Source organism: Protopterus annectens, chromosome 13.part0 (assembly GCF_019279795.1).
Source record: "Protopterus annectens isolate FY-2018-M chromosome 13.part0, PAN1.0, whole genome shotgun sequence".
Lineage (NCBI taxonomy): Eukaryota > Metazoa > Chordata > Ceratodontiformes > Protopteridae > Protopterus > Protopterus annectens.
The window spans coordinates 872,780,126-872,795,334 of record NC_056747.1 but is presented as its reverse complement, the minus strand read 5'-3'; the positions used below and the strand labels follow the sequence as shown (position 1 = coordinate 872,795,334).

Below are 15,209 nucleotides of genomic sequence, written 5' to 3'. Positions count from 1 at the left end.
TGGTTTATAGGTTCTGTCCTATGAAACGAGCCGGCCTTGTTAGAAAACACAACAGTCAAAGTACTTGCAAGATTTTACAACACAATACAGGAAGGTTGATACTGAAGAGGAAAACTGAATAAGTCTTGCCAAAGTAAGGTAGTTAAATGGGGAGGGGGGGGGTCACAGCACATTATCTTCACTGATAAATAATGCACTGTTATACCACAGTAGAATATTCCCACATTCTAAGTTACACTTCTCCACTCTTGTATCCCTTCTATCCTGAAAGTGGAAGAAAATCAACATTGAAATTCCAGAACAAACTCTCGTGCCAAATCAAGTGATCCTTCTGTCAGGGTACAGAAGTCAATAGGCAGGGCTACAGAAGTTGAGTGGAAACTTCAGAAAGGTGAAGTGTAGTGTCTTAGTGGGGGAAAATACAAATATGTAGTCTGGCACGACCAGGTTTTGCAGATGAGGTGCTGGCGCACTGTACATGCAATCTCAAAGCTTAATATATATGTGCATGTATGTTTTGAGAAGCATGTGTAGGTAAATCAGCAATGATCTAGGGTATGTTGGGGGTTTGTGCATTATGGGTAAGGGAGAAGCTAGAGAGCTTTTTGGTTACCACTAGCTTTAGTGATGGCACAATTTGATTGGAGGATTTGATCCGGACCCAGTAGTTGAGGCATGAAAGTGGACAATATAGACTAAACATTACTAAGTACATCACTTTTTTTTTTCTTTGAGCAACATTTCCTAAGGTGGCCTCCTGAGTCACAAGTGAATGTCCTCACTTTCCAGATATGTTGATCACTGTCCAGTTGAGACTGGATGGGACCAATTCTCTCAAGTAGAGTGAAGCTTTGAAACAGTCAGTGACTTCTCAGAACTGCACTGGAACATTTTTTTCTAAAACTGTTACAGTGGAACAGTCTGTTTTTCTGTGTCTCCACCATGACTATGCTTGTATCTGTTGTGAATCTTTATTCATTCCTTACTGATGGGACTTTGGTTCCGTCCTCTGAACCAACACTGCCATTTCCAAGCTCACCCAGCCAAAAACTCTCAGCTAAGACCTACCCATAATGCCCCCCCTCAGTCTCTCCTGATCTCATTTGCTGCATTCCTTGTCAGATGTGCCTAGCCTTTTTGTGTAGTTTTCTCTCAAAACTTTATCCTTTTTAGTCAGTTTTGCTTTTTTCTTCTCTTCTGTAACCTGCTTCCAATTCCTACCCTCTACCTTTGGTTAACTTTTTACCATAGTTAGTACTGTCTTACTCTTGCTTTTGGTAGGTCCTCTTTTTACCACTTGTGGTATTTCTAAATATCAACATTGGTATTCTCTCTTCCCTTATCTTCTCAAAAACAAAAACTCTTCTTGTTTCCTTCTGGGTAGCTCTTTGTTGTCAGTACTATGTCAGACCAAGTTAAGTTAAGTTTGGGTTTAAACGGTGTGAAAAGTGTGGGCGAAAGATGCTAAACTCTAACTGTCACGCTCGCTGCATTTAGTGTTTGGGCGTGGGCCGTATAAATGCTTCTTGTGACATCTGCTCTAACTTTAGCAGTCGCACTCTAGCAGAATGCCAAAACAAGTTAATTTTGAAACGTTTAGTCAAAACACCTTTTTCGGAGGCTCTCTGGGTCGGAGGTCTCACCACCTCCTAAAACCAAGCAACACAAGGAAAAACGGAGTCACTCTGTTCCTACATCGCCTGACAGTTACCGAATTGAGTCTGCACAGAGCTTCTCTGGCACCGACCTCTTGGGCACCAGGCCCCATCTTCACCCTCGGTGCCATCTCCACAGACTATGACCTTGGTTCCAAAGGTGGAACATATCCCAAGAACCAGATACACCAACTTGCGACCCTTTTTCAGGGCACCAGTTTAGCCCCTTTCTTTGAAAGACCTGACTCTTCTTCAGCAGTCTCACATAGATCCACTAGGAGCCTTTCTGAACAAGATGCAGTATGGGTTGTGGACCAGCTTCTAGCAGCTAGGGGATTGCACACCGTTAAGAACCTTAACAGCATACTTGCCTGTTTATCCTCCTGCCTCTACCCAAGCCCCAGAGATCTCTGTACTGATGACCACCCTTGTGCATACTGTCTCTGCTCAGACTGCAGAGTTTCCCCTGTCAGCACAGACTCCCTTGCTGCAGCGGCTCCATTGGAGCCGGTACACACTCGGAGCAGTGTTTTGACTGTCAGTACTTTGGTACCTAGCCCAGCGCCTATTTTTTTGCTGGTGCAGTCTGTCCACGGCTCCTACAGCTTTCAGTCCTTTCGGAACTCCTCATCTGGAGGCGGGCTCCTCTGGGTGGGGTGTGACCCCGGTTCCAAGGTTTTCCTCTGTTCCGGCTCCCATCCCTCCTTGGGCGGGCTTGCTTTCCAGGTGATGTGGAGGGTCCTTGCCTCCACAGGCTTAGAGTTAGCACCAGTGGCATGGACACCAAAACTACCTCCCTCTAGCATGCAGCTGTTCCAACCCCCTACTTTGGGATCCTGACTTCAGGAGCCACAAGACTTCCCTTTGAAGGGAACCCTTTCTCCAGAGTCTTACTCTGAAGATCCTACTGGGGAGCCACCCTGGAAGAAACTGCAAGAGTAAACACCTTGCTTCCCCTGAGGAATCTCACTGAGGACACAGATTGCAGTGAGGGAGAAGGGTCCCCACGGTCTCCCCCAGACTACATCTCATTTTGAGACCACCTCAAAATCCTCAAGCAGCGGGGAGACCAAGTCCGCTAACCCTTTTGAGGACTGTTCTTGCAGGCCTTCCTTGCCAGGCCATCTACTTTCTGGGTGACCCCACCTGTGGATAAGCTTATAAAGCTGATTGTGCAGCGTGCCTGGAAGGCCCTGGATAATGTAGAACTGGTCTCCCAGAGGCCCGACAAAATTCTCTCCACCCCTGAAGACCAGTCCAACTGGTCCAAGCAGTTAAGTTGATTTCATGGTTGTGGCGGCGGCCACCAAGAGGGAATTGGCAGAAGATGGTTCCACTCCATCCTCCGAACAGTCTGTCTCAGGCCATGGACAGACTAGGGAAGTGGACTTGTGCTTCAGTGACCTTTGCCATTCGGTCACTGAACTGTCTGGCACACACCAGAAATTAGTCTTTGGAGGAGAATGAAGTGTCTTCCTCTGGTGGGGGTACTGCCTGATGAGGTGCATAACACTTTCCTCGCAGCTAGCTACCCTTGAATTTATCTCTTACTCTGTGATATCTCACACCACAGAGGGGGGCAGCTCGAGCTGCCACATCAGGCATTGTCATGAGACATCATGCTTGGATGTTTGATTTCGCAGACCCCTTTAAATCTTCCTTAGCCAATGTGCCTGTCGACGAATCTGCACTTTTTGGTCCCAAAGTATAAGACTAGCACGAAGTGAGAGACACTGAAAGACCTGATCTGCTGTGGGTATAAGTTTTTCCGCACACACACCCTCCCCAGAGGTCCTACTCCAGGAACCAGAGGGGAGGGAAATTTGTGGTTCAAGAAATCCTGAGGATCTTTTTGTGACACTCGTGGTGAGCATTCCCCCAGGGCAGAGGGGACATCTTGTCTGGAAGACTTCTTTTGGGGTAGAAGGGTGTCCATGTAACCAGGGCATTAGAGATTCCTTCTCCGGCCGACCCTACCAGCGTGCCTGAGCAGCAGCCTGATTGCTTTCCTCTGGAAGCGGTCGGGGGTCATTTTTTTCTGTACCTACCAGCCTGGCAACTTACCAAGTGTTCAGATGCATCTCAGTTGTAGTAGCTCCTCTTCAACTACAGATTCCAGGCGTTTCCATATCTAGACGATTGGGTCCTTACCACCTCAACCAGGGATTTTCTAACCCGCAGCTTCTTACACTCAAGGCCTCACTGTCCACTTGGGGATTACGATAAACAAGGACAAATTTCAAATGTTCCCAACAAAAACATGAATTCATTGGAGTGGTCTTTGAAGCAATATCCTGTCAAGCTTCCCTCCCTCCTCACAGGCTTTTGAAATTTAAGACCCCAGATCCAAGCTGTCCTTCCACAGACCTTTGTACCAGCATGCCTTGTACTGCAACTGTTAGGCTCCATGGCAGCTGCCATTGCCTTAGTACCACTGGCGAGGTTGCACATGAGAATTAGTGGCTCCTTTCTTCACAATGGTCTCTTAACCCACCCACTCTACCACATGATATGCCTTGCAAACCTTTGCAAGAAGGAAATGCTATGGTGGATGAAGCCAGAATTGAATCTTTGTCGACCATTCTGTCTTCCCCAGCCCAGGGCCACAGTAACCACGGACGGTTCCCTGTTTTGGCGGGGGGTGCATTTCCACGGAAAGACTCAGGCACCTGGTCCCCCATGGAGGCCAATTTGCACTTAAATGTCCTGGAACTGAGTGCAGTTCTCTTAGCGTTGCAAGCGTTCCATACATCCCTCCCTTCTGGGACCACTGCAGTTCATTCAGACAACATGTCAGTCTGGTATATCTGCAAACAAGGCAGAACCAGGTGTTGCTCCCTTTGGAAGTCATCACCCAGTGCCAAATCCTCATGGCTTCCTGACAACCACTTTCTTATAGCAATGCTCATTCCTGGGAGTTCCAGCCTTATTGTGGACAATCTGCGCAGAAACATCCTGATGCTTCAAGTGGTTCCCTCAATCCTGTAATAGTGGATCGGATCTTCCACCACTGGGGCAGGCCTTGCTGTGATCTGTTTGCTTCCCCTTTAAACAACAAATGCAGAAGCTACTTTGCCCTGATTCCCTCCTCCCCCCCCTCCGAAGGAATCACCGAGGGATGCTATAAAGCACAACTGGCCCCCTGGTCTACTGTATGCCTTTCCCTGTTTCCCCTCATCCCAAAATTCCTCCAGAAAGCTCAAAGGTTGGGAAGCAAGGTGATCCTCCTCTTATTTGGGCCTGTCAAGTCTGGTTTCCTTTCCTGTGGCCTGATTGGATTCACAGCCTGTGGATCCTGGATCCAATCTCAAGCTCTGCTGACATCCTCTGGGATTGATTCACCCTAATCTCCACAGCCTCAAGCTCCGCTTGGTTCTTACCACTTCCAATGATTGCCAGGCTGCCTGATATCTCATCTCCAGTTAGTGATTCTTCTGGCTTCACATACACCTTTCACCAGAAAGTTTTATTCTAGTAAATGGGCTAGATTGTCTACTTGGGCCAAAGATCTGAACATAGAACCTTTCTCTGTGCCTATTCAAAAGATCCTACAATACCAGACTACTCTTCTACATGCAGGAGCCTCAACGTAGATGATCACTGTTTAGCTATTGCAAATTTTCATAATGGATTTGATTCTTCTGTTGTCAGTCTGTGCAAAACCTTTTTGAAAGTATTGCATGTTAAACCTCCTGTCAAGCCCCCCATAGGACACTGGGATTTGACTTTGGTACTTCAGTCATTAACAAGCCCTCCTTTCGAGCCTGATTCATGTGATATAAAATTTTTATCATGGAAGAGTCTACTTCTAGTAGCAGTTACCTCAGCGAGAAAAGTAAGTTGCAGGCCTTGAGTGTCAAGAGACTTTTCTTGAACTTCCACAGGGATAGTGTCCCTTCGTAGTGACCCTTCTTGCCCAAGGTCATTTCTGGATTTTCCATTAACCAATCTATTGACCTGCCAGTTTTCTTCCCTCAGCATTCAAACAGAGGGGAGTATCTTTTACGCACCATTTATGTTCATAGGCAGCTTTGTTTTTATTTGGACAGGACTAAATCTTTCAGGAAAACCAATCAATTGTTCCCAGATTGGGTAAAACCTGTCTCCAAATTGACGTCTCCTGGCTTAGAAACTTCATTAGCTCTACCATCAGAATAAACTATTCTTACCTTCCAGAATAAAGGTTTGTTCTACTAGATCGATGGTTACTTCTGTGGTGCTTCATTCCAGAGCCTCTCTGGATGATACCCAAGTGGCTATTGCGCAGATAAGACCTCATACCTTTATCACTCATTACAAATTGAATTTGGCCTCCAGGGGACGAGCATCTTTTGGTTCTATGGTGCTCAGGAATTTTCCTTGGGACCACCCAGGACTCCAGTAGCTGGGGATTTTGGTCTTGTCAGTAAGGAATGAATAAAGACTTACGACATCAGATAAAGAAGCTGTCTTACCATAACGTTCCATCTGTGTTGTAGATCTTTACTTCCCAGCCGCCTTTCCCCTGCCTGGACTCCTGGTGGATTTTAGGAACTCCTGGTTAAGCTATTTGCTCAGAGCCTCCTACTGTTTCTCTTACAATCCCTATAGTATAGGGACAGGCAAACTCTATCTGAGGAGACAGAGGCATTAGGTCTTGGCTGAGGTTTTTGGCTGGCGTGAGCTTGGAAATGGCAGTGTCTGTTCAGAGGATGGAACCAAAGTCCTATTAATGAATAAAGATCTACAACACAGATGGAATGTTATGGCAAGACAACTTTTTTAAGCCTAAGGCTTACTGTACTGGACAGTTGCTACTTCAGCAGCTACCTAGTAAAACATGATCTGAAGAAGTTGACCCCATTCATTCTGCACATATGGGTATACGAATCAGATTCGGATCCGAGCTAGTTCAAGAATTTGCTCCAAGCTCCTCCCTTACCTGTATTAGATCACTTCCTATCTAGCCCCAGATCTCGTTTGCCGCTTTGAGTCAGCATCATGGTCTCTGAGCTCTAAGCAAGGTGGTAAGGTTTATTGGTCTTTTTGTGATTGAGTTTGAGTACCTTTCCCTTTTTCCTCCCTTCGCGTTTGGTCGTCATGTTAGTTGTAAAAAAAAAGTGTTTTGGGGTACTGGTTTCCCACCTAGGCCCAATCCCTGTTAAGTGTGTGTGGGCTGTTAGGGCTTTTACTGTCTCTACTATGGCTGAACAGCCAAAGGTTCTATTTAAGAAGTGTACAAAGTGTGGTCATAAGCGCTCACCAGCCGGTGGCCACACTCTGTTCTGTGTTTAGGGGTCACGCTCTCACCAGCCAGTGGCCACACTGTTCTGTGTTTAGGGGTCACACATCTGCCTGCATCCTGCAACATTTGTTCAGGCTTTAACCCTAGGGCTTTGAAGGATCGTCAGGCTAAGCTTGTGGCCAAGGGTCTGCTGCCAGCTTCTGCCCTGGAATCTGCCTCAGTTTCCTCCCCAACCAGTGACACGGTGCAGGCAGGGACTCTACCTCCCACCAGGCCTGCTTCATCAGAGTCTTCCCGGAGAGGTAGGGACAGAAGGGAAAGCGCCACAAATAGAGGGACAGGCCCAGAAAAAGAAAACCGGACAGGGAGTCTTTCTCCAGCCCCTCTTCAAAGGTACCCAGGTCTTGTTCTCTGCTTCGCTCTCCCAATTTCTCACCGGAGCAGACTGAGTCATCTGAGCAGAGGCACTCCCCTCAGATCCGGCCCAGTCCCGAGTCTGTCGCTTCCTCCAGGTCGACTGAGGGTCTCAGGCTTTGATATGGACAGGCTGAGGTTCATTCAGAACCAGATTCAGATGGGGGTCTTACCAGGGCCCTCCAATTGGAGAGGGTCCTTCAACTATGTTCCACCCTATTGCTCCTTCCCCGATCTGACCCGATGCTTCGGGGTTCTCTGGTCAAAAACCTTTTGGAGCTGTTCTGTGCCGATGGTTCTTGTGTCCTCTGCCGGCAGTTACCTTGAGTTCCTCTGATCCGGGGGACTCTCGGAGCTGTGGTCTGGGAGTTGGACCAGAGGGTTGAGATCTCGCTTTTTCAGATCCCATCCTCTGTGCCTGGACTACCTCGCTGTCTGCTCTGATCCCTGCTTTGGTGCCGGGGAGGGCCTCATCCTTGCGTTCTACGGAGGTGTGCTCATCTGCGTTAGGGGCAGTGGAAAGGGTTCTCTCCCAGGGGTTGAGACCACAGCTCGCCTACTCTGATCCTACCCAGGCCCCTCTGATTTTGGGTTCTGCTCCCATTACTCTGTCTCAAGGGCAGCCCATGCCAAAGCAACCCCAGGTTCTTCCCCTCAGGGAACCCCAGGAGGCTTATAAATTCTCTCCAGAGTCCACTGGAGAGGAACCTCGTAAGCGCAAGTGTAAGAGGAGGCACTTGGACTCCCCTGAGTCCATTACCACTGATATGGACTTGGATGGAGAGGGTTCCCCCAGATCACCTACAGAGGACGTCTCATTCGGAGACATTATGGAGATCCTCCGCCAAAGAGAAGGTTGGTCAGCCCCCAACCCCTCTGTGGAGGAGTCTGTATTCCTGGAGGGCTTTGGTGCGGGCCCATCTACTTCCTGGGTCTCTCATCCAGTGGACCCTTTGGTGGACCTAATCACCACTAGGGCATGGAAGGATCCTGACACCGTAGAGCCTATACCAGAGGCCAGACAAAATTCTTTCCCCACAATCACAGGCGGACATGGTCTAAAGGAGACCCGGTAGACGCTTTGGTGGTTGCAGCTGCCACAAAGAAGGAACTGGCACAGGAGAGTTCCTGGGTTCATCCACCAGATTCCAGGTCGATGGATTGTTTCGGGAAGCGCATGTACTTGGCGACACTTTCTGTTCGTGCACTGAATTACTTGGCGCATGTTATCTGACTGCAGCGAGACCTTGTATCGGAATTAACTGAGTTGCCCCCAGAGTCTGTCGCAGCAGGACAAGCAATCTTTCACTGCGAAGATGACTACACTGAAATCAGTGACTAATACCTCTATGCGTCTCCTCTCATGCTACGGAGGGAGTCGCTAGTGCTGCGGGTACAGGCATTGCCTTGAGGCGTCACGCCTGGATCAGGCTGTCAGTTTGCAGATCCCTTTAAGGAGTCTTTCATCAACGCCCCTTCGATGGATCATCCCTATTTGGGAAGACTGTACGTGACACTAATCCAGAGTGAGAAGGGCAGAAAGACAGTCAGCCAGAGGAAACCACTTCTCTAACCCCCAGAGGTCCTATTCCAGGAACCAAAAGGGGCAAAAGATGTGGTTCTGGAAATCAGTCCTTTTGTGACGCTCGGAATATTCGTCCCCCAGAGGCAGAGGGGGGACAAGACCACCATCCCAGAGGCAGAGGGGGTCCCAGAAACTTCGGGTCTAGGGAACCTCTTTTTCGACTGACCCGCACAGCAACCCTGAAGGGTTGCCTGGCTCCTCTACATCCAGTGGCATGGGAGTCCATTACTGCCGACCGCTGGGTTTTAAACATCGTATCCAGAGGATATTCTATCCCCTTCATTTCATGTCCCATAACTCAAGCATGCCTTCCAGATGTTCCACCCGCTCACAGGGAGGGCTGCAACTTTAGCGGTTTCGAAGCTGCTAGAAAAACGAGCCATCGAGCCGGTCCCCCCCCCCCAGATCAATCCGGATCAGGCATCTACTCCAGGTTCTTGGTGCCAAAGAAGACGGGGAACCTCAGGCCCATTCTGGACCGGTCTATCCTCATCCTGTCAAATTCTGGATGGTCACTCTACAGGCCATTCTACTGTTTGAGAGAATGCAACTGGATGTGCTTGTTAAACCTCCAGGACGCTTACGATCACATCAAGGTCCACAGGAGCTCCAGGAGGTTTCTACGCTTCCGGTTAGGGGCCAGTCACTTTCAATTCAGAGCCCTACCCTTTGGTCTCACCACAGCCCCCAGGGTGTTAACCAAGGTTATGGCGGTGGTCGTGGCTCGCCTGAGACTTCAAGGCATTCGGTTATTCCCCTACCTTGACTACTGGCTCTTCGCTGCATCCACTAAACGTCCCTTGTGTCGGACCCTACACTACTTCCGCTGTCTGGCTCAAGTTGGGCATCACAATCAGTATCAAGTCGCACCTTGCTCCCGTTCAGATCATAGACTTAATCAGGGCAAGGTTGGATTTGATTCAGTCAAAGATTTTTCTCACCCCGGAAAGGATTGAAAATCTCAGACTCCATGTATTTGCGATCGTGGCTCACTCGGTAGTCAAAGCAGCCGATGTTCTCAGGGCCCTGGGTTCGATGGCAGCCGCAATCTCTCTCCTCCCTCTTGCACGTCTTCACACAAGGGTCCTTCATTGGATTCTGGCAGTTCAATGTTCCGGGCTAGACCTTCCAATGAATTTCCACATCGAATCAATCTAACATGCAGAATGTCACTACAGTGATGGCTTCAATTGGTGGACACTTTCGCGGGGCACAACTTTCTAGCCCATCTGGTTCAAGCCACGGTGACCACTGACAGCTTTCCAGCTCGGGTGGGGGGGGGGACTTCCTGGGAAGAACAGTCCAAGGCATGTGGTCCCCTCCAGAGACCAAGCTACACATTGTCCTGGAGATGAGGGCATTGCTTTTAGCATTGAGCCTTCCACCCTGTCCTACCTCCGGGGACGGTAGCCATTCAATCAGAGATGTCTGTAGCCTGGTATATAAACAGGGAGGGACCCAATCCTACCCCCTTTGTCGCGAGGCCATGAGGGTTTGGGAGTGGGCCTTATCCACCAGCTGGTTTCTCATAGCAACGCATATCCCGGGACGCTCCAATATTCTAGCGGACAGTCTCAGCAGGGCAATCCTTCTGCCTTGCGTGTGGTCTCTGAAACAATCCGTGGCAGAGAAGATCTGTGTTTGGGGTCAACCTTGCTGCGATCTCTTCGCATCTTCCAACGTGAAGTGCAGCAACCTCACTCTGATCCCCCCCCTCCGGGGCATGTCCCCAGGGATGCTCTAGTCCATGCTTAGCCTCTGGCTACTGTATGCTTATCCCAGTTACCTTTTATTCCAAAGTTCCTTCGGAGAGCTTGCCGGCTGCAGTGCAAAGTCATTCTCATAGCTTCCTTCTGGCCACGTCAAGTGTGGTTTCCCTTCCTATGGTCTCCTGGATCTGATTTCTCACCAGTCTGGCTTGCCCCTGCTCAATCTGGACAGTCTCAAGCTGACTGTGTGGCTGCTCCAGTTCCCATGATCATCAGGACTCCCGAACTTTCGTCCCCTGTTGAGAATATTCTGGTAGCTTCTCTTAAAGCCTCCACTAGGAAACTGTACAATAGCAAGTGTAGACGTTTTTGCGTTTTGGCCTCAGTGCAATCTGAACCAGTTTACAGCCCCTGTTCTGGTCGTACTGGATTTTCTGGCTGATCTTTTTCAATCTGGCGCAAGTGCTTCCACCGTCAAGGTTCAGCTGGCTGCCATCTTTAATTTTCATGTGGGTGAAAATAAGGTTGCTCTGGCTTCTGCCAAATTGTGAAGCTTTCCTGAAGGGCACTTTTTTATTGCGACCACCAGTTAAACAGCGCCCCTCTGGGATCTGACTAATACCTTCAGGCTTTGACCTCTCGCCCCTTTCGTGCCAGCCGGTTCAGTTCCGATGAAGTTTTTGTCGTGGAAGACCGCCGCCTTGGTCACCATCACTTCAGCCAAGAGAGTTTCAGAGTTGCAGGCTTTATCCTCCTTGCCCTCCTATTTGGTTTTCCACAAGGATAGGGTTTTGCTGCGTATGAGCCCTTCCTTTCTTCCCAAGGTGCCCTCAGCAGCCAATATTAATCGGTCTAAATTTCCCAGTCTTCCCAAATTTCCAAAATAGAGGTGAACGTAAGCTTCATTTATTGGACAGCTTCGTTTTTACCTCTATAGGACTAAACCCTTCTGGAAGTCGGATAAATTGTCTCTTTCTAAACCATTTTTGGGCAAAGCAGTTTCGAAAGTGTCCTTAGCAAGGTGGATCACTCTTAGTATTGCACAGGTTTATAAGGACAAAGGTTTATCTCCTCCTGGTGTATTGAAGGCTCATTCCACTAGAGCAATGGCCACTTCTGCAGCTTTCTGGTTAAGAGTTCTGTTGGACTATATCTGTGTGGCAGCGACTTGGGCCAATTCGCACACACTAATCTCTCATTATAAATTTGATCTCATTTCGAGAGGGAGAGCATCCTTTGGCTCTGCGGTGCTCAAATATCCTCCCATAAGGGCCTCCCAGGAATACTAGTAGCTGGGGACTGTGCAGAATGAATGAAGTACACTACTTCAGATAAAGAAGTTAGTTCTTACCATAACGTTCCACTTCATTGTTCTGCACCTTCCCTCCCTCCATCCCCCTCGCTCTTCAGGTTTTTCCTTTTTAGAATTGTGGTTGTTGCCATTGTCAGCTAACCCGGTAGGAGGAAGTGATGTAATATAGTTAAGGGAGGAGCTCTGAGCTGATGCTTGAAACGTTTTGCCGGCTCTGATCCGTTTACCCATATGTGCAGAAGAATGAAGTCTACTACTCAGATGGAACGTTATGGTAAGAACATCACTTTATAATGGGAGAAAAGAAGTTGACATTTCAGTCCAGATACTGGTCCTCTTGGCTCCACCATTTTGCAGAATGTTCTTTCCTGATAGGCTGGGATTTTATCCCACAGGTTGAAACCAATGGAAGAGGATATCTAATTTTCCATAATGAAATCTTTTCTCCTACTTGTCTCAATCTGTTCCCTCTGCCCCCCCCCCCCCAAATTTCATTGCTAATTGTGGTTCGCAGTGACACTGGTCTGTTCCTTTCCATCAGGGGGATTTTGTTGGTGCAGGTCACTGTGATATGTGGTAGAGTTCCCTTTGAGGAGGGTTTAAGCATGCAAGGCCTTAATGAGGAGGTGGAGCTTCAGAGGGAAAAATGCCTGCCTTGTATCAGATTGGATCCGATAACCCACAGGTTGAGGCAGTCTCAAGACAAAGCAGGTTTAGCATTGTATACTAAACTTGCACTTCTGTTTGAGGTTCAGGGTGAGTGCTTTTTGAGCTAGAAACATTTGAGGAAAGCTTTACGGTTAGTCCTTTGAGAGGAAATCTGAATGAAGGTATGGAAGGGAGCTAGAGCAAAGCTTGCATGTTGAGTTCTGTGCAGGACTCAAGCCATGTAGCCTAAAGGCTACTATAGCAGTGAGGAATTCTGACCTCTACCATTTTTCAGTGCAACTTGCTCAACTGTATTTTCTGTCCACAGACCAAGTAATTTAAGAACAGAGTAGCTGCATAGTCTGCAACTTGTAAACGTCTAGACTTGTCCAAAGAACAGCTGGAGGCAGTGGTACAGTTTGAGTTGAAATAAAGCTGGTTTGGATAAATGTTGTTTTTAGTAAGAACTTAACATTGGCTTCTTAATCTACATATATTGCTGCAATTAAACTTTTTTTTTTTTTTATAGGAGTTTGATAAAAAATATAACCCAACATGGCACTGCATTGTTGGCAGGAATTTTGGCAGTTACGTCACACATGAAACTAAACACTTCATCTATTTTTACCTTGGACAAGTGGCTATACTTCTCTTCAAATCGGGCTAAAGAACAAAAGATGAGAAACTGGACTGTTAAAAAAAAAATGCACTGGCTTGAGCAGGGTTCCCTCTCAGAATGGCTGTACAGCTGCATGGACTGTATATTGTACCTAATGTGTATGTTGCAGTAAATTTATTTTTGTTAAAGTGCCGAGGAGAAGGCCTTTTTTGTTATGCTTTTTTTCTCTATTGCACTGATTTCTTAGAAGTGAAAAGTTGGCCTTTTAAGTAAGACATTGAAAAATGGGAACATGAAGTAAAAGCACTGGAACATTTTTTTTCTGAAACTATTACAGTGGAACCAAGTCTGTTTTCTTAGCTTTAAATGTGGTGCTGCTTTAGCAGACATTTTTTAAAAACTTGACTATACCAGAGCTTGTAAAGTAGCACTTGGATTGTGGGAGGAAGAAAACCTGCATTCGGAAGGATTTTTAAATCTTTTTTGTTCAGTAACTTGGTCTTTTGAAACTTTCTGGGTTGCACTGTCTTCTAGTGTGGTATATGGGGACATAAGGCTTGCTTGTTTTTCTTTTGGCACTTTGTCATAATATGACAGACTTGGTCCTGCCAGCGTATACTGTACAGCAAAGATGTAACTTGTGACTTTGGAACTCTCAGCCTAGTTGCCAGTACACAGATGGTAATCATTGGTTGTAAACTATCTGCTGCTGTTGTACCTTGCTTGTCTCACATTGTTCACTTTTTTTTAGGTGGGTTTAATTTCAGGATTTGCTCTTGAAAGCTTCAGTAAATTTAAAGTTTTGCATTGAGCCTGAAAAGCTTGTGCCAGTTTTAGGTTAATAAGTGGAAACTGAAAGCCACTCCATTTACTTAAGATAAAGAATTATCCAATTTTCTTGGCCCTTGCATTAGTCCTATGCTTCAAGTGTAGGGAGATGGCAGTGCACTCGTGTTAGGTTAGGAAGAGGTGCTTTAAGGCAACCCAGTTTATAAATGTCTGGGTTGGTGCAAGTGCTAATTGCTATTCCAGTTTTTAAATATTCTTTCTAGTAACAAGTACTACCTTCTAATTGGACTAGAAGTAAAAATGGTGGAGGCAGCTTGTTTCAGCTGTTTCTGCATATATAAAGCATTATTTTGCTATCCTGACTAGTCTCAATGCAGACTGTCTAAAGCATTTTTGCTGCTTTTTGGCTCATGTCACTGCCTGTCTGTGTAAAATCATGCCTTTGTTTTTAAGATCAGTTAAGTGGCATAGTAAGGTCAGATTGATGTGGGCTTGTACTTCTGAGCAAAGTAGTGGAGCTTGAATTTAGTACTGGCTGTTAACAGCAAGCCATAATGGGGGGGGGGGGGTTACACATGAAGCGGAGCCTGGTAAGTTTAAATCTTCAGTAGACTGTATCCATCTGACTTGAATATTTGTTTTCTTTAATTTCCAGATGGCTTGGCATTATGCAGTCTTGAACTGTATGGTTTAAATTGTTACTCTGACAAGGGTATATGCTTTGAACTAACTGTATATGGTTAATTTGGTTCTAAATACACGGGTGCTTTATCAGAAAAAAGGCATTCGAAATGAATTGTATACAAGCTAATAAAATGGAAGTCTGTATTTAAATCTTTGTGTTTTGTAGCACTAACCACAAAAGCAGTGTGGGATTCTCCTCTCCCTAACTTGAATTTGTGAAATTTGTGTGCTCTAAAGAAGTGCATGTGGAGGGAGTAGCTAACTGCAGTGGCAACCAGGAGCATAGGTTACAGCATCTAAAATTTCCTCTAAACATATGATTGAACAGGTAAGACTGCTATTTAACTTGCCAGTTATTGCTAGTTTTAGCAAAACTTGACTGTACAGCTAAAGGTAAACAGCCTTTAATCGCTATATAGTAAGCTCTTAATAGGGTTCTGCCTCTGCTAGGCAGTTGGTGATGCCATCCACTCAGTTTGTGGGAATGGGGTGTACTTTGGCTGCAGTACTGTTTTGCTTGTGCACAGTGGCTTAAGTAACCGCTGCCATTTCAGTTTTTGATATTTACCT

General features: G+C 46.8%; 1 protein-coding gene across 1 annotated transcript in view; it reads left to right on the top strand.

Annotated features, from left to right (window-relative positions):
• Positions 1–14,789, top strand: part of DYNLL2 (dynein light chain LC8-type 2) — a 255,778-nt gene extending 240,989 nt beyond the window's left edge. Inside the window, exon 3 of the mRNA XM_044054590.1 lies at positions 13,077–14,789. Within this exon, the coding sequence (XP_043910525.1) occupies positions 13,077–13,214 (138 nt within the window). The 3' untranslated portion in view covers positions 13,215–14,789. The remainder of the gene's footprint in view (positions 1–13,076) is intronic.
• The last annotated feature ends 420 nt before the right edge of the window (positions 14,790–15,209 follow it).